The 27521-nt window shown below is 49.7% G+C and overlaps 2 protein-coding genes across 17 annotated transcripts in view; one reads left to right on the top strand and one right to left on the bottom strand.

Annotated features, from left to right (window-relative positions):
* The window catches only part of Macroh2a2 (macroH2A.2 histone), a 49678-nt gene extending 47797 nt beyond the window's left edge, over nt 1–1881 (top strand). The window contains exon 9 of the mRNA NM_001135807.1: nt 1061–1881. Coding sequence (NP_001129279.1) covers nt 1061–1226 — 166 coding nt within the window. The 3' untranslated portion in view covers nt 1227–1881. The remainder of the gene's footprint in view (nt 1–1060) is intronic.
* On the bottom strand, nt 842–27075 carry Aifm2 (apoptosis inducing factor, mitochondria associated 2). Of its 16 annotated transcripts, XR_005497285.2 has the most exons (10): nt 25664–25768; nt 14826–15037; nt 14402–14517; nt 13172–13291; nt 12686–12778; nt 8638–8746; nt 6644–6796; nt 5481–5684; nt 4093–4320; nt 842–1487 (listed from the first exon to the last, which is right to left on the bottom strand). XR_005497285.2 is itself a non-coding variant. In XM_063279294.1 (9 exons), the coding sequence occupies exons 2-9, from the start codon at nt 15001–15003 to the stop codon at nt 4169–4171; spliced, it is 1125 nt and encodes a 374-aa protein (XP_063135364.1). In that variant the 5' UTR covers nt 15004–15037; nt 27056–27075; the 3' UTR covers nt 842–4168. The 16 variants fall into 16 exon arrangements, 15 of the variants coding, with proteins under 15 accessions (XP_063135364.1, XP_006256518.1, XP_063135366.1 ...); XM_063279294.1 differs by lacking the exon at nt 25664–25768 and adding an exon at nt 27056–27075 and having other exon boundaries at nt 842–4320; XM_006256456.5 differs by having other exon boundaries at nt 842–4320; nt 14826–15024; nt 25664–25769.
* Between the last annotated feature and the right edge of the window lie 446 nt (nt 27076–27521).

The raw sequence follows: 27521 nt of genomic DNA, 5'->3' as shown, positions 1-27521 counted from the left end.
GCTGCAGCTCAGTGGGAAGAAGCTGGACTCAGAGACACAGGGAAGCTGAGGACAAAGTAATGAATACTATGAGATGTATCCTCCATGATCAGGCCATGGGTGGCATGTTCCACACAGAGAGTTCAGGAAGCAGGTATATCCTGGACTCTTGGACCTATCCCAGGTATCTTCGTAGCTGACCCTAAGTGGCTGTGATGGCTGTGATGGCTGTGTTCCTAACGGCTGGTGAACAGCACTGTTAACGACCCACTCCCTGGTGGTCCGGGTCTCAGCCAGCTTCAACCAACCCAGTCTGCCACAGTGTGGATGTGAGTGAAGATTTTCAGTGATTCTCAACCTTCCCAATACTGCGACCCTTTAATACAGTTCCTCACGTTGTGGCTACCCCACCCAACCATAAAACTGTTTTCATCCCTACTTCCTACTATCAAGAATCGTAATGTTAATATCTGACATGCGACCCCTGTAAAGGGGCCGAGTGAGGGGTCGAGGCCCACAGGTTGAGGACCACGATGCTAGGCAACCACAAACCAATGGAGCCCCAGCCCCCAGAAATTTTGAAGGCCTTTTTGAAGACATGGTCTATAGTGTAAAACTGACAGAATTTATAGTCAAGGTCTTTGAGTCAGTTGGCACAGGGACATCCTTTACATACTGAGAGCTGTCTGTGACCTTAGCTGAAGTCACCATATCTAGGTCATCAGGGACATCTCTGCCTATTCCCATCCTTCCCTTGACTAACACCAGAGAAGGTGATTTGTGGACTGGCCCCATGCACGGTGAGTCCCGCACTGTACGAACAAGGGTCCAGGGCCAGAATAAGAAGAAACTGAGATCAGGGTGTGATGGCGTATGTGTTTAATCATTGCACTCTGGAAGGCAGAGGCTCAGATCTCTGAGTTCATGGTCAGCCTGGTCTACATGTGATCAAGGCTATATTGTAAGGCCCTGTCAGACCAAAAACTAAAAAGGTTCAATCCCTCTCCCCCAGACTAGGAGAGGATTTCACAGTGGGTACAGGGACCAAAATGACCCGGGCTCTTCTTTTCCTTGGACATAGAAACTGCTTTCCCAAACAGACGGCCGCCCAAGTGACCCTCAAGGCCATCTCGGCCCACTTCGACGACTCGAGCTCATCCTCGCTGAAGAATGTGTACTTCCTGCTCTTCGACAGCGAGAGCATTGGCATCTACGTGCAGGAGATGGCCAAACTGGACACCAAGTAGCTCCCCAGCGGGGAAGGAGGAGGGTCAGTGTGATGTCACAAGAGCGGGGGTTTTATTTTTTAAAAGGATTGCAGAAGGCTGACAGGGCATGGGAGCAGAGGGTGGCTGAGAGGGTGAGCGGAGGCAGCAGGAGCAGGTCCTGCCTGCCTGGGGAAGGGGCCCGGTGCATTTTATACTCTTTACAAAGGGCCTCTTCCACAATTAACCAGGTCTCCACCAGAGGTTTCTTTCCATGTGTTTTTTCTTCCTGTTGTTTTAGAACTTTTTTTAAAACAAACATAAAAATAGACTTCGTTTAGATTTATAGCATTGACTTTTACAATCTCTCTCTCTCTCTCTCTCTTACACACACACACACACACACACACACACACACACACACACACACACAGAATCTGTTCAAATTTCCTATGTCTTTGGTTCCTCCTTTTTTCCAAGGGAAGAGGGCGTGACTGTCAAACCTAGGTATACTGGCTGTCTCCCTCAGTGGAGAGAAGATGAGAAAAACATCTCGGGGTGCTTTTCTGTTATAGGGTCCCCCCCTGACGCCTAAAATATTTGTAACTACACCCAAAAGGGTTTTGCTTCGGGATTTTTGTTTGTTTGTTTTTGTTTTTTTAAAGAAAAAGAAAAAATGAGAAGAAAAAAAATAAAAGATCCAGTGTCTTTCTTATAACATAGCCCTTTATTGTGATATTCCCCTCCTCTTGGAAACCTGCGTTCCCTGCAGATAGATTCATCCAGAGTATTGTAAAGAAATCACACAAAGCCTGTCACTGGAGAGTCCTGCCACGCTCTGTGAAGCTCTGACATGGCCAGCTTCCTGCAGACAGTTGATCCTGCCCCAACAAAGGGTGAGCTTGCTGGGTGGCACCCACGACAGCAGAGCCAGGGGCAGAGCTGCCGGTGAGTGGTCAGTCTCTGGGAGAGAGAGTCAAGTCTCAACTCCAGTGTGGAACAGACCTTGGTCACAGTCCAAATGGGGATGGACTGGAAATCCCACGGAGGCTGCTATCTCAAGGACTCTTGCCACCCATAACCAGAGGCCAAGGCCAAAAGCAAGCAGAAAGAAGCAGGGTGGGGAGAGTCATGTCTGAAGCTACTGGAGTGGACTTTCAGTCTCTTCTGCTAAGACATTCAACTTAGGCCATGCACAAGTGGCTATTCCCTACTTGGATAGGGAAGTCCTTCATATAATTCATACACCTTAGCAATCTATAGCACACATGGTGACCAATGAGGACCCAAGTGACAGGAGCTGGCCGAAAATGAGCAGCATAGCTCCCCACCCCCCACAGAAGCCTGCTGGTAACCTGGAAATCACTCGAGGACTCAGTTGCCCCTCTGGTCTCTGGAGATCAAGCAGCCAATGCTCTCCCCCAGCCACAGGTCTCTATCCTGGGATTCCTAAAGCCAACCAGGGTTCAGCCTTAGCCTCTCCAGACTTATAAACCTCACCCTGTTAGGATGCTGTTTGCATGACTGTCCTCGGAGCCAAGCGACCACCATCCTGGGGAGTTCAGCCGCTCTCCCCTTTAAGAGGATTGTCCCAGCTGGCCTTGTTGACTATTTGTATCTGATGATGGTGTCGTGGGGAGGGTCAGGAGACCTTCATCTGTGTATCTAGCAGGCCCCTACCACTTACACACAAGTCCACTTTAATGGCACTGCATCTGGCCTCAAGGCTTGGGCATATAGGCTGGGAAAGGCTAGGGAGAGAGGTGCTCTCTGTACTGCCTCGGATCTGTGAGGCTCTCATCCCTGCTGCTTAAAGCTTCCCAGCTTGGCCTGTCATGGGAGAAGCCAACAATATGTAAGGAAGCCCAATACACTCACTGGTTCCCTGGAGTAAAGTCTGACAGAACCCTGCCTCAGTTTGTCATTGGGACCTTAGGAGAAGGGACAGATGTGGCTTATATCTCCCTCACTTCCCAAAGAGATTTCAGCAACAGATGGGTGAGCTAGAGAGGGATTTTGTCTGACTCTTCATGAATGTACCTGTGACACACAGTCAAGCCGAACATGGACACAAAGACTCACAAAGGTTAAAGAGGGTCCCAAGGCACCAGGAAAGACTGAGGCAGGAGCATGACGAGCTCAGGAGTTTGAGGGAAACTGAATAATATAGGTAGACACTGTGGGGGTGGAGAGAGATGTTGCACTCGCGCGCTGTGTGAGTGTTGTTCAGAGGGAAGGAAAGAAGACGGAGGGAGAGCAAAGTGCAGGTACTAACCATAGAGAGGAAGATAAAAACGGGGCCCCAGTTAATCCCTGCATACTGTGAGATATACAAGCTCCCCACCCCAGCACCCTTGGTCTCATGCTATGGGCTCTCTTGACTATACTACAGATGAGGTCCGTGCTAGAATTGCCCAGCCCTGTCCAACAAGAGCTCTCAACAGTACTCCCAAAGCCCAATGCTTTCATGTGCACACACAGATTCATGTGCACACAGACTCATGTGCACACACAGACTCATGTGTACACACACAGATTCATGTGCACACAGACTCGTGTACACAGACTCATGTGCACACACAGACTCATGTGCACACACAGACTCATGTGCACACAGACTCGTGCACACACAGACTCATGTGCACACACAGACTCATGTGCATCCTTAGATGGAAGCCTATGATATGGGAGGCTCCCTCAGCCTCCCTCTGCCTCCCCGAGACCCGTTAGCTAGCACAGCTGCAGGCAGACCTTCCAAACCTGGAAGGAATCTTCTAGGTTAGTTTTTCTTTTTTTAATGCCTCCCCCCTTTACTCTCTGTCTCTCATTTCCGGTTTTACCCAAATTGTATTTCCAGCCAGCACATGGCTGACACCATGATCCAGACAAAGAGCTCTGCCATTGGCACCTGTCAGAAGGGTGTCCTTTGTCAAGCAGTCTGTCACCCCTCCGAGTGGTACCTCGACTCCCATGCAGCCTCCCTGTCATGGTGGAGATTGCCGCATGGTTTTCCAGCTTGTGGAGATGAGAAGGTCCCTGCTCTTGGCCAGCCGCACCATGAGGCGGCCTACATAGAAGCCACTGATCTGGCCCACGCCATCGTTTCTGCCCATGGACAGGAGGAATGTCAGCGCACCTGAGAGGCAAACACACAAAGCAAGATGATGCTTGAGGGATGCAGCCATGACGCTTGAGAGTCCATCAAGCAGCATGCATACCCTTTAGGAAAGCAAGTCGTATGTGTGTGTGTGTGTGTGTGTGTGTGTGTGTGTGTGTGTGTGTGTGTATACAGCAGCCATACATACCCTTTAAGAAAGCAAGTCAGGGGGCTGGAGAGATGGCTCAGTGGTTAAGAGCACTGACTGCTCTTCCAAAGGTCCTGAGTTCAGTTCCCAGCAACCACATCGTGGCTCACAACCATCTGTAATTAATGGGATCTGATGCCTCTTCTGGTGTGTCTGAAGATAGCTACAGTGTATATAGCTAAATCTTTAAAAAAAAAAAAAAAAAAAAGGAAAGAAAGCAAGTCAGGTATGTGTGTGCGTGTGTGTGTGTGCATGTGTGTGTGTGTAACCAGGGGACAACCTGGACTGTCATTGTTCAGGTGACATTCACATATTTTTTTCCAATATGTAAGTGTTTTATTGTCCCCAAAGAGCCCAAATTGTAGTGATCAGAATCTTATTTCTGGAGCTAGGAAATTTTTTTTTAACTAGATTTATTTTTTTTACTGACCACAAAGCGCAAGTTTGTTTTCTCTCTCTCTCTCTCTCTCTCTCTCTCTCTCTCTCTCTCTCTCTCTCTCTCTCTCTCTCTTTCTTTCTTAAAGATCAATGTATTTATATGAGTACACTGTAGCTGTCCTCAGACACACCAGAAGAGGACATCAGATCCCATTACAGATGGTTGTGAGCCACCATGTGGTCGCTGGGAATTGAACTCAGGACCTCTGGAAGAGCAGTGAGTGCTCTTAACCTCTGAGCCCCTTAATCTCTCCAACCCCCTTTTGTCTTTTTCTTAACACGTGTTCTAGGCATCAAACTAGGGCCCTCCTTCTAAGTACTTCACCGACTGAGCCATCTCCCCAGCCTCGTTTGTTAGCAGTGTTGCTGGTGAAACCCAGGGCTTCAGTGTGCCAGGCAAGAATTCTACCATGGAGCTACAGCCACAGGCATGTTTGGGTTTAAAGAGACTTTGTACCTGCAATCTTGTGGTCATTCACCTTACAGCCCCCAAAGCCTTCCGTGAGTCTAATCCCAAACTTCAACAACCATAAAGTACCCAATCTTTCCTTACCTGGCTTGTAGGCTTTGAGGGGCCTCTGCTTCATGGAGTTGACAATGTTGGCCACAGCAATGTTGGCATGCAGGCCAGCGTGATAGGCCATCTTGGGCTCCTTGATGTCAGCACAGTCGCCAATGGCGTAAATGTTGCTGTAACCTTCCACCTGGAGGAACTCGTTCACTTTCAGAGCCCCGTTGCTGGCCAGCCTACTCTCTGCTAGGCAAGAGATGTCATGTTAAGTTGCCTCCAGAATAGAAGGGTGAGTGTAGGATGTGTCAATTCGGAGGTATGTACTACAAAGTGACACCCCCACCTGCTGTCATCCATCCTGAAGTCCCCACCCAAGATCTCTCCTGCCAAAGCAAGCCCAGCCCACAGGAACAGAGCCGGAGCACTGGAAAGGCCTCTCATACAAAACACAGAGAGCTCTCTGCAAGTCCCCTGGCTTTGGAATGTACATCAGAATTTCAAAACACACACAGACCGTTCCTACACGACAAACAGCTTCCCTTAAAGGGACTGAAAAGAACTTCTCTTTGGAAATACATTAGAATGATGAGATTTTAAACTCTGGGTTTTATGCCTACTACTCCTGTGGACTGGCTTCCTTTGGACTGAAAACTAACTTCCTGTTGGATCTGGCAGAGCTGGTCAGGGAAGGCTGCTCAGCAGTGAATGGCAGATACCTGGAGGTGCTGGTACCATGGAGCTGGGTCCCTGAGTCTTACTCTCCTATGCCGATGCTTAAACATGCTTTAGTCCACTGTCTGATTACTGAACTTTAAGGTCCCGACTCCCCCAGACGGAGGTTTGGAATGAAGTGGGGCCCAATGCTTGGATCTGGATTTGGAGAGAGCAGGGTACCTGTGGGTGGAGAAAAGCCTGACCTAGGACTTCCTGGGCTTCCTCAGTGAAAGCAACAGGAAAAGAGAAGCCATTCTAACCTCTCTGAAGCCTGTTCCCATCTCTCCCTACTAGGGGGAAGCACTCACCTTGGGGGGTTCTAGCCTCCAAGCAGGGGTTAGGTGGGGAGCTGGGCTTGGCTCATCTGAATTTAAAGTTCAAGGTCTAATAAACTCATGGGACAAATGGAGGAGACACAGGGTGCTGGTTCAGGTGGCAAGGGCTATGGAGTGTCTCCAAATAACAGAGCAGCTTAGAGAGCGACCACTCACCAAACGCACTGCGGTAGGCAGAGCTGTTAATCTTGATCCCATTGCACACAATCACCATGTTGGTGGCCACCTCTGTGCCCTTGTCCGTTTCCACCTTGATGTACTCCCGATACTCATTGCGAGGCAGTTCCTCCAGGTTGCTCACCCGCTCACCTGTGGAGGGGTCCATGACAGGAAGCTGGCAGAAGCCAACACACACCATGGTAGAGCAAGGGAAAAGCAAATACTCCCTCATGACTCTCCCTCCGTCCACTCTCCCAAGCAGCAGGATCTGAACATCCATGCCCAACAGATCCATCTGGGGGCAAGTTCCCAGAGCTGCTATTGGGAAGCCATGCCAAGCTTCTCACATTCTAGGAAAGACTACTCTTGCCCATCCTAAGCAGAAAGCCTCTCAGTACAATGAACACCAGAAAGCAGAGAAAGGACTCAGTTGGTAGGGTGCTTGTGGAACATGCCGAAGCCCAGCACCACATAAACTAAGCACGGTGTTTGCCCGTACTCCGGAAATGGCAAAAGATCAGATGCTCAAAGCTCTCCTTGGTTTCAGAGTTTAAGGCCTTAAGGCCAGCCTGGTCTACATGATATACTCTTTCTCAAAATTAAATATACCTATATATGGAGGGGCTGGAGAGAGGGCTCAGTGGCTAAGAACTCTGGCACTCTTCTAGGGGATCCAGATTTGATTCGCAGCATCCAAGCAGAAGCTAAAAACCATCTGTAATTACAGTTCAAGGGCATTTGACTCCTTCCTCTGCCTTCCATAGGCACTGGGCACACTCATGGGACACAGAGCTCATCCATACACATAAAGAAATTTTTTGAAAGAACAGAAAGATGGATGGGTGGGTGGATGGATGGATGGATGGATGGATGGATGGATGGGTGTGTGGGTGGATGGATGGGTGGGTGGGTGGGTGGATGGATGGATGGATGGATGGATGGATGGATGGGTGGGTGGATGGGTGGGTGGGTGGATGGGTGGGTGGGTGGATGGGTGGGTGGATGGATGGATGGATGGATGGATGGGTGGGTGGATGGATGGATGGGTGGATGGATGGATGGGTGGATGAGTGGATGGATGGGTGGATGGATGGATGGATGGATAGGTAGGTAGGTGGATGGATGGATGAGTGGATGGATGGATGGATGGATGGATGGATGGATGGATGGATGGGTGGGTGGGTGGATGGGTGGGTGGGTGGATGGGTGGATGGATGAGTGGATGGGTGGGTGGGTAGGTGGATGGATGGATGGATGGATTGATGGATCGCAAATGTCAGAGGAAGTGAGGAAACTTGTCTGGAAGTAAAGTGCTTCCAGTCCTCCACGACCAGTTACCAAGGGAGGCTGTGATAGCTGAGAGGGGTTTTTGCAGCAACCGCCTCACAGCCTTCTGAGAGAACATGAAGGTGACACTCAGGTGCCATCCCTCTCCAAATGCTGGGAAGTTCTGTCCCTTCCTGCTCTGGGCAAAAAGCCACACTCAAGCAGGGTGGTGGTGGCCCACTCACTTAATCCCAGCCCTCCGGAGGACAGAGGCAGGCGGATCTCTGAGTTCAAGGCCAGCCTGATGTACAGACTTGAGTTCCAGGACAGCCAGGGCTACACAGAGAGAGTCTGTCTTAAAAAGCAAGAGAGAGAGAGAGAGAGAGACTCAATGCCTCAGATTACAAGTCTGCTCCCTCTTCCACAGAGACATCAAAAATGAATGAAAAGATGGGCCAATCCTTTAGAAGAACTTAACTCGTTCAGTAAATAGCACTCATCTATTCTTGTCCTAAGTTACAGCACAGAACTGCTGCACCCCGTGACTCCAGTTGGACACAACTTAAGCAGGCTCTGATGCGTGAGCCATCCTGCTGCTCTCCAGATACAGTGGGGAAGAGGGAGCCTGCGTGGATGCACTGCCCCTTCCGGCGGCCATGGCTGGGACTCTGGGCAAGGGAGTGGGGCTGAGCAGGGCTGGGCAGAAGGGGTGAAATCTCACATACTCAGCAGCAGCTGCACACCCTTTCGGAGGAGGATCTCCTTCACTTCCTGTCGCACACAAGGCAGGAGCTCCTTGTCCGCCAGGGGTACTCTGGAGTGGATAAGAGTGACCTGGGACAAAACGAACAAACAAACAAACAAACAACCACAGGGCTTCAGAGGGAAGCCTCTGAGTCTCGTCTCCTATTTCCCAGGTAATACTGAAGAAACTGAGCATCAGAGATGAACTCTGCAGGATTCAGGGCCCCAGCCCACCTCAGCACCCATTACCCAGTGCCTCTAAACCAGAGGACCACCGGTGTCCCTGTACAAACTCACGCCTCACCTAAGGCAAAGCGACCACTCCTTCAGGATATACAGTATTATCACTACAGAAGCTGCTGGCACTCCAATGTGACTAGCAGGCTGGTAGCAACACTAACCAAGTTCTATTTACTTGTTTGCTTATCTATCTATCTATCTATCTATCTATCTATCTATCTATCTATCTATCTATCTATCTATCTAATCTACCTATCCATCTATTTATGTTTTTCTTTTTTTTTTTTCCCCCCGGAGCTGGGGACCAAACCCAGGGCCTTGTGCTTGCTAGGCAAGCGCTCTACCACTGAGCTAAATCCCCAACCCCTATTTATGTTTTTCAAGACAGAGTTTCTCTGTGAAGCCCTGGCTGTCTTAGAACTCGCTCTGTAGACCAAGCTGGCCTCAAACTCAGAGATCTGCCTGCCTCTGCCTCCTGAGTGCTGGGATTAAAAGCATGTGCCACCACCACCCAGCTAAGTAAAACTTTTAAATGATTTTATTTTGTTTTTGGAGACAGGATCTCTCTGTGTTAGTGGTACTCAACCTGTGGGTCACAACCCTTAGGAGTCACCTAAGACCACCAGAAATATCAGATACTTGACGATTCCCAACAACAGCAAAATTACAGTTAGGAAGTAGCAATGAAAATAAATTTATGGTGGGGTGGGAGGTCACCACATGAGGAACTGGATTAAAGGGTCGCAGCAGTAGGAAGGTTGAGAACCACTGCACTATGTAGCCCTGGTTGTCCAGGAACCAGCTAGGTAGACCAGACTGGCCTCAAACTCCCAGAGATCCTCCTGCCTGTGCCTCCCGAGTGCTGGAATTAAAGGTTTCTACCACTACACTTGGCTCTTAATAGAAACATAACAAAGGAAGTGGCTCCTTGTGCGCCAATCCCCCTATAATGGGCGGCTTCTCTAGGCTCTTTCCACCGAGTCAGCTGATATGTGCTACTTCAGTCTTTACCCCAAGGCATGACAAGAATAACCCAGTCTGTCCCTGGTTGCTGCCTCAGAGCTCTCAAGCCCTTCTCATGCCATGCGTTTTGATATCTGACTCCAACTCCCAACCCAGAGCTTCTGAGATCTTTGTGATTCTCTGAATAAAACGGGTGAATGCCTTGGAATTTCCTGAGGGACAGGCTCATCCTTTATTCTGAAGAGACAAGAGCAGCAGACTCAAGCCATGATGGGAGCTTCCAGTCCCTGCCCCAATCCCCCAGAAGGCAGAGGGCAGCTAGAGTTGGGAGTTCCACGGTCCATCATGGCTCACCAATGAAGCCTTAAAAAATTCCCTGAAGGGCTTGGAGAGCATGGCCAGGTGGCCCACCCTAACCCCAGGGAGAAAGAAGCCCCTGTGCCTGGGACCTCTTTATCTGGCTGTTCATTTATGTCCTTTAAAGGCTTACTGTATTAATTTTTAGTTACATGTTTAGGTGTCTGGTTGTAGCTATGTGCACCTGAGTGCAGTGCCTGTTGAGTCCAGAAGAGGGCATCAGATGCCCTGGAGCTGGAATTACTGGCTGTGTGAGCCTCAGATGTGGGTGCTGAGAACCAAACCTGGGTCCTCTGCAAGAGCAGTGTGAGCTCTTAATCACTGAGTCATCTCTCCAGCCCCATCTGTGTCCTTTCAAACATCCTTTGTGGTAGGTAAATCAGCAATGGTAAGTGTGATAGTTTGAATGAAAATGGCCCCATAGACTCATAGGGACTAGAACTATTAGGAGGCGTGGCATTGTTGGAGGAAGTGCATCACTGGGGGTGGGTCTTGAAGTTTCTGAAGCACAGGGCAGACCAGGTGTGTCTCACTGTCTCGTCCTGCAGATCCAAAATGTAGAACTCTCAGCTCCTCCAGCACCATGCCTGCTTCCTGCCATGATGATAATGATAAACTTCTGGACTGTAAGCCAGCCTCAGTTAAATGTTTTCCTTTATAAGAGTGGTCGTGGTCATGTCTGGAGAGGCTCACAGCGTGGCTCGGTAGTTAAGAGCATTTGCTGTTCTTTTTTTTTTTTTTTTTTTTTTTTTGGTTCTTTTTTTCGGAGCTGGGGACCGAACCTAGAGCCTTGCGCTTCCTAGGCAAGCGCTCTACCACTGAGCTAAATCCCCAACCCCGCATTTGCTGTTCTTATACAGGACCTGGTTCCATTCTCTGCACAGCAACCCACAAGGCAGCTCACAGCTGTCAGTGATTCCAGTTCTAGGGGATCCTAGGCCTCTTCTGGCATCCAAGGCACTGCATTCACAAGGTTCAAAGACGTACATGTAGGCAAAACACCCACACACATAAAAATAAATTAATAAATAAATCTCTTAAAACAAAAGCTGTTACGGTCATAGTGTCTCTTCACAGCAATGACACCCTAAGACGGTAAGCACGCTGTGTCTCTGGGATCTATAAGTCGCTCTGGCCTCTACTAAGCCTGCTAGGAGGAACATTCCGTTTCTGGCTGGGTCACACAGCCGTGCTGGTCAGCCTAGGACCTACTACTCCACTGTCATCTGAGGTGAGAGCAGCCTTGTGGAGCTTGATCTATGGTATGCACCAATTCCAGGCCGCTGGAATTGAACCGCATCCTGGGAAACCCCACTGGTGTTGGTAAGACCAGTCACCACTGACCCGCTCTTCTCATCACAGAAGCGCTGAGAACAAGCAGCAGGCAGCGGGTTTCCCTCTACACGAGGCTCATGAGTCAAAATGAAGACTTTAACTACATTCATCAGTCACCATAATTTCCAACCATTTGTCAGAGAGTAAGTATATAATTAAATTACCCAGGATTGATTTTCCTTTTCGAAGACAACCTTCTCTCCTGAGGGAGGACAGCGCTGCTCATGGGATCTGTGTGGCTTGAAGAGGCTGACCCACATGAACTAAGGCTGACCCACATGAGCCAAGGCTGACCCATATGAGTTACCAGGAGGCCCTGACCTGCAGAACCCATCACAACTATCATTTAACCCTTTTACCACTCAAGAAGCTTAGACCCTTCTCTCTCTGAGGTGCCAGCTTGGATCCCATCTCTCCAGCATTAAGAGTCAGGGAAAACTGTTGAACGCCACCCTTCTATGGGTAGAAGGAACTGAGAACCAGTCCTTCCCTGGTGAGGGCGGCTCTCCCAACGTCCTGAGCATAGACATCCACATGGCTGTCCAGGGCTAGGGCTGCCAATCAAACATACTAAGCCTCACAGCAAAACGAGGTTGTCCAAGAACATCCAGGCATCATCCTAAAGGAGACGTGGGAGGTTGGGTTCACGAGACCTCCCTGGCCCTCCTCTCCCCACATTCAGAGTTCTCCGCAGCCAAGAGTCTAAGTAGGAGGCTCTCCCTCACTGTGTGGGGAAATTGTTCATGGGATTACTTTTTCTACAAGATAGAAAACAAACTCTGCTTATGCAAACGTAACTCCAGTCTCCTAGAGCCTGAGCAAAGTCCTGGTGTTGCTGGGGTGGTGAGAGGGCTGGTCTGGTAAGGGTGCTTGCTCCCAAGCATGACTACATGAGTTCGAGCCCCAGGGTGCACAAGGTGGAAGGAGAAAACCAACTCCTACAGGTTATCCTCCAACTGCCACACTCCCACAATGGCACTTGCACATGTACACACACACACACACACACACACACACACACACAGAGAGAGAGAGAGAGAGAGAGAGAGAGAGAGAGAGAGAGCACTAAACAAACAAATGAACATAGGGGTTTTTATCCTGTTGAGAGTTTATAGCCAAGAGGTCTAGCCTCACCTCCTTCTCAGGGTACTCGGTTTTAATCTCTGCGGCCATCTCAACTCCTGCAGAGCCGCCTCCCACCACCACGATGAACTGCGAGCGCTGGATCTGCAGAAGAAGGGACCGTGAAACATACCCACATGTCTTCTTGACAAAGAAGGGCAGGACTCTGCCCATATGAGGGCTCCAGATGGGCCTCCTCCCCACCTCAAAGGATCACAGGAGAAACTGGACGGGTGGATCCACGTGCATTCTACCACACAAAGCAGGTGGGGTGAGAGACATGCCTATACAAAGAGGTGGCGGATGAGACAAGCCAGTGACATACCACCACAACACACACAGGAACTCTGGAAGAATCTCAATGTAGCAACTCCTGCTTCCTCCATGGATGTTTATTCACCATGGATGTTCTCCCACAGTCTCCCAACCCGAGCCCTGGCTGTGACCCATTGCACTCTGGCCTGCCCACCCTGTCTCACATGGGTCAGGATGACACACCTGCTTCACCATGTCCTCATAGGCCTGGATGGCTGCCTGTTGGCAGGACACCTCGTTAAATTTGCCAGGAAAGGGCCCAGTACTGCCTGTGGCCAGAATAAGATGTGAGAAGGGCAAGGCCTGGAGGGGATAAGAAAAAAGAAATATGAACATAGGCCAGAAAGGAGTGACTGGGCCTCTGCTCCACCTCAGGACACCAGCGGTGAAGCACTGCAGAGAAGAGGCTCTGAGTGGCCCCATTGGAGGACAAGAAAATACCATACTGATGGGGGTCGTGTGAGTACCAGGAGCTAAGAAACATCTAAGGAAACATGGGGTGGACAGCTAGCCAGCATGGGAATGCAGAGAGCCCCCTCTATAGTAGGGAGTCAGACAGAAAACTGCCTGGGGTGGGGCGGGGGAGGGGAGGGGACAGGGGAGGGAGGCCAATAAGCAGGACTCACACCTCCAGTTTGGAATCTTCTAGACTTTTTTTTTTTTTTTTTTTTTTGGTTCTTTTTTTCCGGAGCTGGGGACTGAACCCAGGGCCTTGTGCTTCCTAGGTAAGCGCTCTACCACTGAGCTAAATCCCCAGCCCTAGACTTTTTTTTAAAAGATTTATTTATTTGTTTTATGTATATGAGCACACTGTCACTGTCTTCAGACACACCAGAAGAGGGCATCAGATCCCATTACAGATGGTTGTGAGCCACCATGTGGTTACTGAGAACTGAAAACTGAACTCAGGATTTCTGAAGAGCAGTCAGTGCTCTTAACCACTGAGCCATCTCTCCAGCTCTGGACTTTTGTTTTTGAAACAGGATCTTGTGTAGCCCAGGCTATGTAGCTAAGGATGTGACCTAGACTGTCTAACCTCCTGTCTCCAGCTCCCATGACATCTAACATGGAATTACACGGCATGTACCATGCTCCATGCTGAGGACCAAACCCAGGACTTCAAGCACGCTAGTCAAGACCTCTGCCACTGGAGCCTCACTCCCAACTCCTCTCTTGGGTGTTTAGGACCTTCCCTCTATCATGCCAAAGTGGGGGACAATGGCACTCATGTAAAGGCTCAGGACAGTGCCTGCCATGTAGGAAAGACTCAGATAAGTCCAGCCGCCATCTTGTTCTGCCATGACCAACATGAAGAAGAATGTGCTTTCAAGCAACAAGCAGGGCTTGGAGTCCATGGATGGCTCCTCTTGGAGCCTGAGAGGACCCACTCCCACCAGAGCAACCCACACTCACCTCACCACCCTCTAGCAGCACCATCCGGTTCTTCAAGTCTATGCCAATCACTTTGCCCTGGCGGAAGTTGTCCTTGAAGGTCACCGAGTAAGAAATGAATGTCTTTTTGGCGAACCCTGGGAATGGACCCGGAAGATGTCACTGAGTAGAACAGGGCCGAAAGCTTTCCCCAGTCACAAGGATGCTCTTGGCCACAGCCAGGCCAGTGGGTATCCCCAGTGTCTGCTCTGTCGGGAAGTGGCCGTCTGGTCCTCAGAAGAACCTAAGCTCTTACTCTATGGAAGATGCTTAAGACCAGCAGCTTGAACTTCTCCGGAATGAACCCAATGCCTGGAGCAACTTGCCCTAATATAGAGAAAACAGCCCCAGCCCTGACATCATACCCCACAACAAACAAGACCATGCTGGCAAAGCAGCTACTCACCGCTCTCCACGGAGGCCCGGAGGGCTGCCACATTGTGGTGGAAGGAGTCCTTCATGTCCACCAGCATGAAGGGGACATTCAGAGCCTGCAGCTGACTGGCGGCCGCTATCCCTCCAAAGCCCCCGCCCACGATCACCACGTGCACAGCTCCTGTGTCCACCGAGACCTGGGAGCCCATCTTGAACTTGGCACTGCTGGGCTGGGAGAAGATTCTGCATCAGATTCAGGGGAACGGGAAGAAAGGCGTGTTCACGACAGGAGACAGGTGTCAGCAGGAGTTTCCTTCGATCACTGTCCACATTATTTGTTGAGACGGGGTCTCTCAGTTGAACTCAGAGCTAATCAATTTGGCGAGTCTAGCTAGGACAGGATCCCCTGTTCCTCTGCCCTTTTAGGGATGGAATTACAGAGGGCAGCCATGCTCACTTAGCAGTATTGAGGGCCAGGAATCCCAATTCAATTATCGCACTTTCGTGGCAATTGCTTTAACCACTGTGCTGTCTCACCAACCCCACGAAATTCACGAAATTCCAATTGCATGGACACTGAATTAAATTAAATTAAATTAAAATTGAATAAGAATAGGGAACAGCCTGTTCTCACCCCATCAAAAACACCCGCCCCCTTCTCTGGAGGCATCCGGCCCCTCCCTAGAGCCCACGGTCAAGACCTCCAAACTGTTCTTCAATTTGTCCTAAATGTACAGCATCAAAGATTTCCAAGGAGGAAGCAATGCATGGGGTCAGACAGACAGACAGGCTTGGCCCCTAGCCTTACAGATGCAAAGATCAGAGGGACAAGATGGCACAGCAAGTGTAAGACCAATGGCCTAAGTGTTCGATCCCCAGATCGCAGTGGCAGGAGAACACCGATTCCCAAGAGTTTTCCTCTAACAATGCGTGCCCCTCCCCAACAATATCATACACACACAATAGAAATTATTAAATAAATATTCTCTTAAAAAGCAGAGTTTAGAACATAAAAGGACCACATAGCAAAAGCCATGCAGGAAGTCGGGCAGGTAAGTGAATGAGAAATAGGAACCCTGCCTGTTGGGAACCACAGAAGTCAGATCTAACGGAAAATAAACCCTTTAACTTCCACACTACACACACTGGGAAGACATTGTGCTAGGAGCCTACATCGCCAGTGTGAGCCCCAGGCTAAAGGGAGCCACTAATGGCCTACGACAAGCATCTCCAAACATAGGATGTTAGTCACTATGGCTAACCATGTTCCTCAAAAAGCACACATTGGAAATATAATCTCCAATATGACAGTGTAGAGGTGGCCCTCGTGGGAGGTGTTTAGGTTATGAAAGTCCCACCTATGAATAGATTTTTGCTGACGATAAAAGGTGCTGGGGGAGGTTGGGGATTTAGCTCAGCAGTAGAGCGCTTGCCTAGGAAGCGCAAGGCCCTGGGTTCGGTCCCCAGCTCCGGAAAAAAAAAAAAAATTGGGGCTGGGGATTTAGCTCAGTGGTAGAGTGCTTACCTAGGAAGCGCAAGGCCCTAGGTTCGGTCCCCAGCTCCGAAAAAAAGAACCAAAAAAAAAAAAAAAAAAAAAGGTGCTGGGGGGGGGCTGGAGAGATGGCTCAGAGGTTAAGAGCACTGTCTGCTCTTCCAGAGGTCATGAGTTCAATTCCCAGCAACCACATGGTGGCTCACAACCATCTGTAATGGGATCTGGTGCCCTCTTCTGGCCTGCACGTGTACATGCAGGTGGAGCACTGTATACATAATAAATAAATCTTTAAAAAAAAAAAAAAAAAAGGTGCTGAGCGGTCGGTGAGATGGCTTAGCTGGTAAAGGTGCCTGCCACCAAGCCTGCTAGCATGAGTTGAATCCCCAGCTCTCTCCCAGTGAAAATCAATATTTGAAAGTTGTTGGGGCTGGAGAGATGGCTTAGCAGTTAAGAGCGCTGACTGCTTTTCCTGAGGTCCTGAGTTCAATTCCCAGCAACCACATGGTGACTCACAACCATCTGTAATGGGATCCAATGCCCTCTTCTGGTGTGTCTGAAGACAGCAACAGTGTACTCATATACATAAATAATTCTTTAAAAAAAAAAAAAAGAGGCACTGGAGAGATGGCTGAGTGATTAAGAGCACCGACTGCTCTTCCAGAGGTCCTGAGTTCAATTCCCAGCAACCACATGGTGGCTTACAACCATCTGTAATGGGATCTGATACCCTCTTCTGGTGTGTCTGAAGAGAGCAACAGTGTACTCACATAAAAAATAAATCTTAAAAAAAAGAAAAAAATTTAAATAAGTAAAAAAAAGAGAGTTGTCCTCCACACGTGCAACCTAACAAGTGTGCATATGCATATGCATACACACATACACACACACACACACACACAAATAAAATAAAAATGTAATTTTAAAAATCAGGCCCCGAGGGGTTGGGGATTTAGCTCAGTGGTAGAGCGCTTGCCTAGGAAGCGCAAGGCCCTGGGTTCGGTCCCCAGCTCCAAAAAAAAGAACCAAAAAAAAAAAAAAAAAAAAAATCGGGCCCCGAGGCTTCGAGTTTGGGAACTTGTTCTTTTTTGCCTGCCCCACAGGAAGATGCAGCAGGAGGGCTCCTGGCAGAGGCCTTAGCTTTGGACTTCCCAGCCTTTAGAACCATGTGCGAGCCCGGTATGGTGATGCACACCTTTGATCCCAGCACCCAGGAGGCAGAGGTAAGTGTAGCTCTGTGAATTCAAGGACAGCCTGGCCTACATAGTGAGTTCCAGGACAGCCAGGACTGTTAAACAGAGAAACGCTATCTTGGAAAAAAGCAAAACAAAACAAAACAAAAATGGAACCATGAGCCCATTCTGCTCATTTTAAGTGAGCGGCATTTTGTAACAACGCCACAATGAGACTAAGATCGACTATAAGGTAGAGCAAAGGAGCCTGCAGTCAGGTAGGAACAACCACCCCCCTACACACACACACACACACACACACACACATCTAGAGGATATGATCCAAGACATTGAAGTGGGGGAGAAAGGCCTGCTGGGAAAAATCTCAATGACTATCTGAAGGGAGGAAGAATGGTTGGAAAAACACTAGCTATCAGGTAGATGGTGAATAGAGCGGAGAACAGGGCCCCATGGGAGGTTTTTGACGAGAAACAAGAGAGCCAGCATCTGAGGAGTGTGCCTACGGTGGGTGTGGCCCAAGCTTGAGGCTCACCCCTGGACTGAGGCAGGCTACCCGCTTCCAGCCAACTGAGTACAAACCTTAGTTGAACCCTTGGGTGCTAAAATTCCAAAGCCTTTGGCCCAGAGCCGGATGTTGAGGCATCTGAGGCAGAGGAAAGGGGCAGTCCAGGGCGCTAAACACAGAACTGCTGAGCCCACAGGGAAACGCAGGCTCAAGTTGCCTGGGCTTCCTCCCAGTAGCTGCATGGTGTTGTCAGGGCCACGTCAGTGTCCTGGAGTCTGTTCCTATGACGGACTGGGATTTGTCTCCAGCACATATACACCCAAGTGGCCTTGAGACAGCCTGAGGGCTTGCCAGTGTAGAAAGAGACACCCATCCATGTGAGGGCCACATCACTGCAGCTGAGGTCTAGACAGCAGGAAAACGGTTGTTGGGTGGTACTGTCTCGGACCAGAGGACATCAGACTTCTTCCAACCTGGGCCAAGTCACAGGAAGGGACTCTAGGGAGATACTATGGACAAAAATGCTACAGAGAGCAGTCAGAGAGGCCCAGTTATTCTGTGGGCTTCAGGGCAGGGCACTAATAATGCCATTTGGGGACATAAGAAATAAGGAACTTAAGCAGAGTGGTCCATGCCCACAATTGCCACACCTGGGAGATAGAAGCAGGGAGATCAGAAGTTTGAGGCCATCCTCAACTTCTGGGTTACATAAAGGTTTTTTAAAAATAATCCAGCACTTGAAAGGCAGAGAGGCAGGCAGACCTCCAAGTTGAAGACCAGCCTGGTTTACAGATCCAGCCAGGGGCTACACAGGGTCTCAACAAAAAACAAAAACCAAACCAACAAACCAGAAGACTTGGGAGGCAACTCAGTGGGCAAAGTGCCTGCTATGCTAGCATGATAACCTGAGTTCTAGCCACAGCACCTACATAAGGCAGGGGTTGTAGTGTGTACTTCGGGGGTAGGGGCTCCTGGAGCTCACTGGCTGGCCAGCCTAGTGGAATGGATGAGCCCCAGGTCCAAGTGAGACACCCTGTCTCAATCACATGTGGATACATACCTCCTAAGAAATCACACCCACAACCTCTGGCTTCCAAGTGCACGCACACACGCACACACGCACGCACGCACGCACCGCACACCCATGCGAACACACAAAAGAAAAGAAATGAATTCCTAGCTGAGCCTTGAAGGACAAGCTCAAGCCGCTGAACGGCTCTTTGAGGGAGTACGTCCCAGCCTATCTGGGACAGTCTCAGGAGGCACTGTGGCACAGCAGGGCCACCCACTGATTATCTACGTGGCTAGAGGGAACCCCACTCTTCTCTGAGCCCCGCTTTACTTTTTTTTATTATTAATTTATTTTATGTTATGTGTATGAGGGCTTGCCTGCATGTGTATCTGTGCACCACATCATGCTTGGTGCCTGGAAGGCAAGAAGGGGAGGTGGGGACCCGTGAACTGGAGTTATATAGATGGTTGTGAGCTGTGGGCTCCGGGAATGGAACCCAAGTTCAGCCAAGAGCAGCCAGTACTCTTAACCACTGAGCCGTCAATCCAGCTCCCTCAGTTTACCTGTTTTGATCAGAAGAACTAAGGGTCCAGTCAGCCTTGACACTCATGAGCTAGCCTCATGCACCCAGGATTGACTCTAAGATGTAGAAACCCCTTGGGATTGTTCCCACATCTTCCCACCATGCAGGATAGCCCCTGCTTAGAACTCTTCACACTGTTTACACTTGGTACCGGGGTGGGAGAGCTCTGCATCAGGGGTTTGAAGGGGACTTCCTACAGATTAGAAAACTGAGTCCCGGGGGTTGGGGATTTAGCTCAGTGGTAGAGCGCTTGCCTAGCAAGCGCAAGGCCCTGGGTTCGGTCCCCAACTCCGAAAAAAAGAAAAAAAAAAAAAGAAAAGAAAACTGAGTCCCGGGCTGGAGAGATGGCTCAGCGGTTAAGAGTACCCGACTGCGGAGTTGGGGATTTAGCTCAGTGGTAGAGCGCTTGCCTAGCAAGCGGAAGGCCCTGGGTTCGGTCCCCAGCTCCGAAAAAAAGAAAAAAAAAAAAAAAAAAAAAGCACCCAACTGCTCTTCCAGAGGTCATGAGTTCAATTCCCAGCAACTACATGGTGGCTCACAACCATCTGTAAAGAGATCCGATGCCCTCTTCTGGTGTGTCTGAAGACAGCTACAGTGTACTTATATATAATAAATAAATAAATCTTTTAAAAAAAAAAGAAAAAAAAGAAAACTGAGTCCCTGACAGGACTGAGACCAGGACAAATCCCCCCAGGAGGCAAATGCTCCTTCTCCTCCTCTAACTCCTCGGAGGGCTGCCCAGAGCTAACTCCAAGTATTCCGCAGGCTGAATTTGCCAACTGAAAAGAAGGCAGCGAATATTTGGGAGGACACGGGTACTCAGCCAGAGGCAGGAATGGACACCAGTGGGTTAGTGGCACCTAGAAACATGGAAGGTCATAGGGTAGATCTCAGTGGGGTATCTTCCACTTGCCTCCTTGTGTGTGGGCACAGTCCTGCCCTAGGCCAGCATTCAGCTGTAAGGTTAGAAGTGGGTAGGAGGACTTCAAGACTCACGTGGCAAAACTGTGGGTAGAGCAGGTGACAGGCCAGCACAGACATCACTAAGAGCCCATCATGCCAGATGGGTCAACAAACCTGCACTTGTGTCTCCTGAGAACTCCTTCTCTGGGAGGGGAGTATGCCAGTATCTACTGAGCTGGCCAAAGGAATTTTTTAAGCAACCTGCTCCTTCCTCAGCCTGTAGCTACTCCCCCAAAATGCAGCCCTTTGCTATGCTCACCTGAGCCAGCCCCGACTAAAGGCAAACTGCTGTTCTGAGGGCCTCAGAGCAAAATGCCAAGGAAAGGGAGGCTGTGCCACTCCCTGCTGCCCTCTCTCCTCCACTGACCTCTGCCACCCTCACTTTGGGGATAAAAGGCCAGCAACACTCCAGAACATTTCAGCTCCTTGCCCAACACTTGGACACACTAATTGTCCTTGGCTTTTCTCTGTCCATTCTTGGCTGTCCCTCTCCGGAACAGGGGTGGGGGTGGGGCGGGGCAGGCTCCTTTCTCTTTGCTGTGCCATGACCTACTTGGCCAGCTACCTAAAACCACAGTCTGGGGCCACAGAACTTCTACCTCCAGCTGCAGACCCCAACGCACACCTGGAACAAATGACTTGTGTGTTCTTACATGGCCGCCATGCCGGGCCAACTGCAAACATTGCAAAATTCCATTAACCCACAGAAACCGCCATGCGTGGGAGACGCCTAAAGAAACTCCAACAGTCATACAACCTATCCTCTGTGGCCTGGCTGTCCTGGAACTTGCTCTGTAGACCAGGCTGGCCTCAAACTCACAGGGATCTGCCTGCCTCTGGAGCACTGGGATTAAAGGCCTGTGCCACCGAGTCTGACTCTGACTTGTTTGTTTTTAAAGGGCGAATAACATTTTTGTAAGAAAGGCTTGTGCATGGAAAAGTCAGGCAACAGAATCATTGCCTATAGAGCTTCAAACCCCGTACAAGCAGTAAGACACAGCCCCTAGGTGCATGCGCGCGCACACGTGTGATGGCTGCAATGCTAGGTATTCCCTGTCTTTTCCCTGAGACTTAGCAATTCACAGGTGTGAGCCACTGAAGAATGCTCAACCTTTTTCAGAACTGGCCCATGATGCCATGAGTAGTGGGCTAAGAAGGACTTTCTATTTCCTTTCTTAGCTGCTTTCTCTTGTTTGGTTTGCTAAACAAGTACACGTTGTTTTTGCAAAAATAATTGAGCTTCAAAAGTGAGGTAGGCCCTCGGAGATGGCTCAGTTGGTAAAGTGTCTGCTATACGAGCGAGCGTGAGGATCTGAGTTCGTATCATCCCAAGAACCCACTTAAAAGCGCTGTAACTCCAGGACTGGGTAAGCAGGATAAGAAGAGCCCCAAAGGTGGTTGGTCAGCTAGACAAATGGATGAGATTCTGGATCCGAGAGACCCTGTCTCATTAAAGGGGGGGAATGTGGGGGCACAGGTCTTTAATCCTGCCAGTATTCTTAACTCTGGAGGCAGAGGTAGGCAGATCTCTGTGAGTTCAAGGCCAGCATGGTCTAAATAGAGAGTTCTAGACTAGCTAGGGCCACAAGGTGAGACCTTGTCTTAAAAAATAAAACAAAATAGGTAAGTATTTATCAAGGAAGGGTGCCCAATGTTAACTTTAGGCCTATGTACCAACACACACACACACACACACACACACACACACACACACACACACACACACACACACGTTGGACGAGTTGGACAGGGAAGCTACCAGGGATGGTTCATCATACCTGTGATCCCAGAATTTAGGAGACAGAGGCAGAAAGATCAAAGTTTAAGGCTAGCCTTCACTAAATCATGAAGTTCAGGAGTACGGAGTAAAACTCTACCTCAAAAAGGAAAATAGTGAGATAGATCTATTACAATGTGATTTCTTTTATTTCTTATGGGCATGGGTGTTTTGTCTGCATGTATGTCCGTGCAGCATGTACAAGCGGTGCCTGCAGTCCAGGTGCCCTGGAACTGGAGTTACAGGCAGTTGTGAGCTGCCATGTAGGCGCTGGGAATTGAACCAGGGTCCTCTGAAAGAACAGCCAGTGCTCTTAACCTCGAGGCGATCTTTCCAGCCCCCACAATTTCTTTAATCAAATATCATTCACCTATACAAGTTACCATTTTCAGTGTAAATCGGCAAGCGTCACTACACCTTCCAGATTGCACAACCACCGCAATTATCAATCCAGAAAACTATCAGGGTGTGATGAGACCGGCACGCAGGGGACACTGAGGTAGAAGGATAGCGAGTTCAAGGCCAGCCTGGAATGCGTGGAGACCCCGTCTTGCAGACATCCTTTGGTAACTACTCTTGTCCCTTGTTTCTACAGATTCTTGCCTACCCTACATGTTTTACGCGAGTGGAATTATCCAGCATCCAACCTCCCATGTCTGGTTCCTTTCCCTCACTTGTATGGTATGTAATGTTCCTTCTTCACATGGCTAAATAACACCATCATGTGACCAAACCAAATTCTTGGTGTTGCCCAACAACTTAGCTTTCCTTCACAGTTGTTGTGAACAGTGCCTCTGGGGATGGACCTCTGCGCACACGGTTTTATGTGGACATGCTTCCAAGTTTAGTCTAAGGCTACGGGTAGGGCTGTTGAGTCACGGGTGACCCTAGCTTTAACTCCCAGCGAGGAAGTACAGAGAACCTCAACTATAACTAGTGGGTTCAGAAATATTAGCTTAAAGCAGTCCTTCCTAGTGCTGTGACCCTTGAACACAGTCCTTCCTAGTGCTGTGACCCTTGAACACAGTCCTTCCTGGTGCGGTGACCCCCGACCATAACATTATTTTCATTGCTACTTCATAACTGTAATTTTGCTACCGTTATGAGTCAGAATGTCGATATGTGTTTTCCCATGGTCTCAGGTGACCCCTGTGAAAGCCTCATTCAGACCCCCCAAAGGAGTCGAGACACACAGGCTGAGAACCACTGGCCTAAAAGAACTTTTAAGTGCTTGATGAGTTTGTCAGTGGAATGTTTGCCTAGAATGCAAAAGGTCCTGGATTCCATTCCTAGTATTGGGTAAAACAGGTGTGGTTGATGCAGGCTTGTAATCCCAGCACTAAAGAAGTAGAGGCAGGAGAATCAGAAGTTCAAGGCCAGTCTTGGATCCAGAGTAAGTTTGAGGCTGCCAAGGGCTACACAAGGTCCCATCTCCCTGACCATCTCAGGCAAACAAACTAATTCCTAAGTAGTTTACCATTGTCCCATCTCCCAACACACACACACACACACACACACACACACACACACACACACACACACACACACCATGATTCACACTTGAACTTGCCTATCAACTGTTCTCTCTGCCAGACACGCACCCTGATCCCTGGGTAAAGAGACCTTTTCAGGAATCTACTGGAACACATTTCTGGCATAGCTATAAGAGGTCAAGCTTCAGGCTGGAGAGATGGTTCAGAGGTTAGGAGCACTGACTGCTCTTCCAAAGATCCTGAGTTCAATTCCCAATAACTACATGGCGACTCACAACCATCTGTAATGGGATTGGATGCCCTCTTCTGGTGTGTCTGAAGACAGCCACAGTGTACTCACATACATAAATAAATAAATCTTAAAAAAAAAAAAAAGAGGCCAAGCTTCAGACAACACACAACAGGAATCCTGTGCACTTAGGCCAAAGTGAGGCCACCCTACGGTCTACTCCACAAAAATCACAAATACACTAAACAGCCATTTGAGTCATCCTGGCTTCTCTAGAAGGAAGATTTCAACATTGACACACAGGGTAGTCATGTCTCCACAGTGGCCTAGAAGCAGAAGGGGCTCCTGAAGTGTGGCTCAATAGATTATGACCTCCGTCCCCGCTTCCACTGGGGAAGGGAGATGATGGCTTCCCTCTTTGGATACCAAGGACCAGGCTGAGAGTGGGCACTCTAGGGTCAGCTGCTGAGGGATGCACCCCTAAATGTACCCTCAAAAAACAGCCTGTGCTAAAGAGACTGGCTGAAAGAACAAAAAGAGAGAAAAGAAGTACTCATTTCAGGAGTGGGGATTTAGCTCAAGCGCAAGGCCCCAGGTTCGGTCCCCAGCTCCGAAAAAAAGAAAAAAGAAAAAAAAAAGTACTCACTTCGCCATCCACACTCCTGCACTCAAACCCTCCCTGAGTGACCTGCCCAACCCTGGCCGCTGCTGACCTGCGTCTCCCACAGACAAGCCCCACTGGTTATACAGTACTTGATAGGCCCAGCTCTGTCACTCATGGGCATAGAGTCCCGGGAAGAGGCTGACAGTGGCTAGGGTTCACTATCCTCCTAGTGAATAGGAGGTGACTTGGGTCAGTGCTGGCATGCAGTCCCTTGGGGAACTCCTCTAGGAGTGTGACTGAGCATTTGCAGTGTGTTGGCAGCAGACACAGGCTTATGTTAGGAGCTGATGAGTGGGGAGATCTGGAAGTTTCTCCCCAAACTATACCTGTCCTCCCTGGGTGCCTCAGCTCTTAAGACGGCTGTGCAGCCCCACACCCCCCTTAAATCACAGGGTCAAAGTGATCTCAGCCGGCTATGGAGATGTGCTGAGTGTGTGGTCTTGGAAAGAACAGGGGGTGGGGTGTGGGGAGAAGGGAGAGGGAAAGGGGGAGAGAGGGAGAAGGGAGAGAGAGGGAGGATTGGGAAGAAGGGGAGAGAAGAGGGGGGATTCAGTCATGGCTGGTCTTGCTTTGGCAGAACTCCTACTTCGCAGGGGGCGGGGTGAAGCAGGCCTCCATTGCAACCGAATCGATGAGCCCCGGGACAACCCTACTCACTTTCCCTGAGATCCCTAAGTGTCTCCCGCTGCGCTCAGACACCTCAGTCCTTCTGTCTGAGACCCTCCCAAGAACAAAGCCACGCCTGCCCGGCTGATCCTGTGCATCCTGCTGCCCCCAGGACCCCAAGTTTCCAGACAGACTTAGCGGTGATTTAAGCGCAGTGGATCCCGAGGAACCCGGTTCTCAGGGCCGATGTTAGGTATCCTAGGCAACGGCCCCCTCCTAATTCTGCGGCCCTTGTCGTGCCCCTACTGTCCCCCACGCCGCTCCCGGGAATAAGGGCCCCCAGCGACCTCACCTGTAGCGGTCCGCGCGTTTTCCGGGCACCGAGGCCCTAGGCCGGGGCGTGCCCATCACTGTCCCGGGCTCGCAGCCCCGCCCCGAGCTCCGCCCCGAGCTCCGCCCTGAACCCCGCCCCTTTCTCTGCCCTGGAACTGACCTTGACCGCCTACCAGCCGCTCCCTACTCGGACACGTCGTCGCAGGCTACCTAGTCTCTCAGCCTGCCAAGACCCTGCGCCCTAGTTATGCCTGTGTTTCTGAGAGACAACCTGTAGGTTCTCCCCTCCAGCCTCCCGCCCAACACACACACACACACTAGCTGTGTTGTCTGCCCTCCTGTGCATATGTGCTGAGCGCCTGCTCTGTGTGCCCAGTAGTCCTGGGTCTTGCACTGGGGCTTTAAAATGGAGAACAAAGCAGATTTATCTTTTGGTTATGTGATAGCCTGGGGAAAGAAGGGGTTAAATACAAAACTCAGGAGCTGTTTGCCTATCCTCAAAGCCCTGGACTTGTTACCCATGAAAGCAGAGGATAGCGGTACATGCCTGTAATCCTAGCATTTAGGAAATGAAGACAGGAGAATTAGAAATTCAAGGTCATCCTTTGCTACTGAGGCCACTTTGGGCTTTCTGAGATCCTGTCTAAAAATGAAGCTATCAAACCACCACTACTGACAGACTGTGGTGGTGCAGCCTTTAATCCTGCACTAGGGAGGCAGAAGCAGGAGGATCTCTGTTGAGTTGAAGGCCAGCCTGCTCTATAGAGCGAGTTCCAGGACATCCAGGGCTACACAGAGAAACCATGTCTCGAAAAACCTACAAAACAAAACAAAAAGCAAACAAATAAAAACAGCGCCACAAACATCTCCTGTCATTTACTGCGTAAGGAAGCTTAGTCCAAAAAAGGGTTCGGGCCTCTCTCCCAAACTGAAGTCAGCCCTGAGTAAAGGAGGGAAGTGCGCATGCGTGCAAAGTCACAGGAGGATGCCAGAGATACAAAAGCCAGAGCATTCTAAGCTACATAGGGGGAAAGATAGGCCATCTGCCTCAAAGCAGATACTGCCCCCTACCCTAGGAGCAGTAGGTAAGTGTCTGTGAGATCACTTACAAGCCTGAACAGGGGATACTAGCTCATGCTAGTACCCACAGCCACTGAGGAGACTGAGACAGGAGATCCACAAGTTCAAGGATACCCTGGGCTACCAAGTGAGACCCTGTCTCAACATATATAGACAGTAGATAGCACGTCTTTATTGGTTGGCTGTTTTTGTTTTGCTTTGAACACTTGTTTTTATGAGAATTTCAATGTGAATATTTACATCATTTTCATCCCTCCAGCTCCTCCCATGTCCATCCCCAACCCACTTCCTGTCTTGTTGCATACCCAGAAAGAGACAGAGCAGAACTTACTTGAAGGGCTCACTCTAACAGGCCTGGACATACAGACATGGTACCAGCAGCTTTGCCTTTCCCCTTCCCTCTCCCTGGCTAAACCCTTAGATCACATTCCTAAAGCTAGCCTCCCCCAACCCCCAAGGTCGGTTCCCTTAATTGGCCTCTGACTCATTTCTGAGACTGAATACCAAGGTCCAGCCACCAAAATTCATGATTTGGATATACCAGCTGTACTGGCTGCTTTTGTGTGTCAATCTGACACAAGCTGGCATTATCGAAGAGAAAGGAGCCTCCCTTGAGGAAATGCCTCCACGAGACCCAGCTGTAAGGCATTTTCTCAATTAGTGATCAAGCGGGGAGGACCCAGCCCATTGTGGGTGGTGCTGTCCCTGGGCTGATGGTCTTGGATTCTATAAGAGAGCAAGTTGAGCAAGCCAGGGGAACAAACAGTAAGTAACATCCCTGCATGGCCTCTGCATCA

The sequence above is a fragment of the Rattus norvegicus genome, chromosome 20 (genome assembly GCF_036323735.1).
Source record: "Rattus norvegicus strain BN/NHsdMcwi chromosome 20, GRCr8, whole genome shotgun sequence".
In the NCBI taxonomy this organism is placed as follows: Eukaryota; Metazoa; Chordata; class Mammalia; order Rodentia; family Muridae; genus Rattus; species Rattus norvegicus.
The sequence above is the reverse complement of the archived record's forward strand: the minus strand, read 5'-3'. Positions and strand labels throughout refer to the sequence as shown.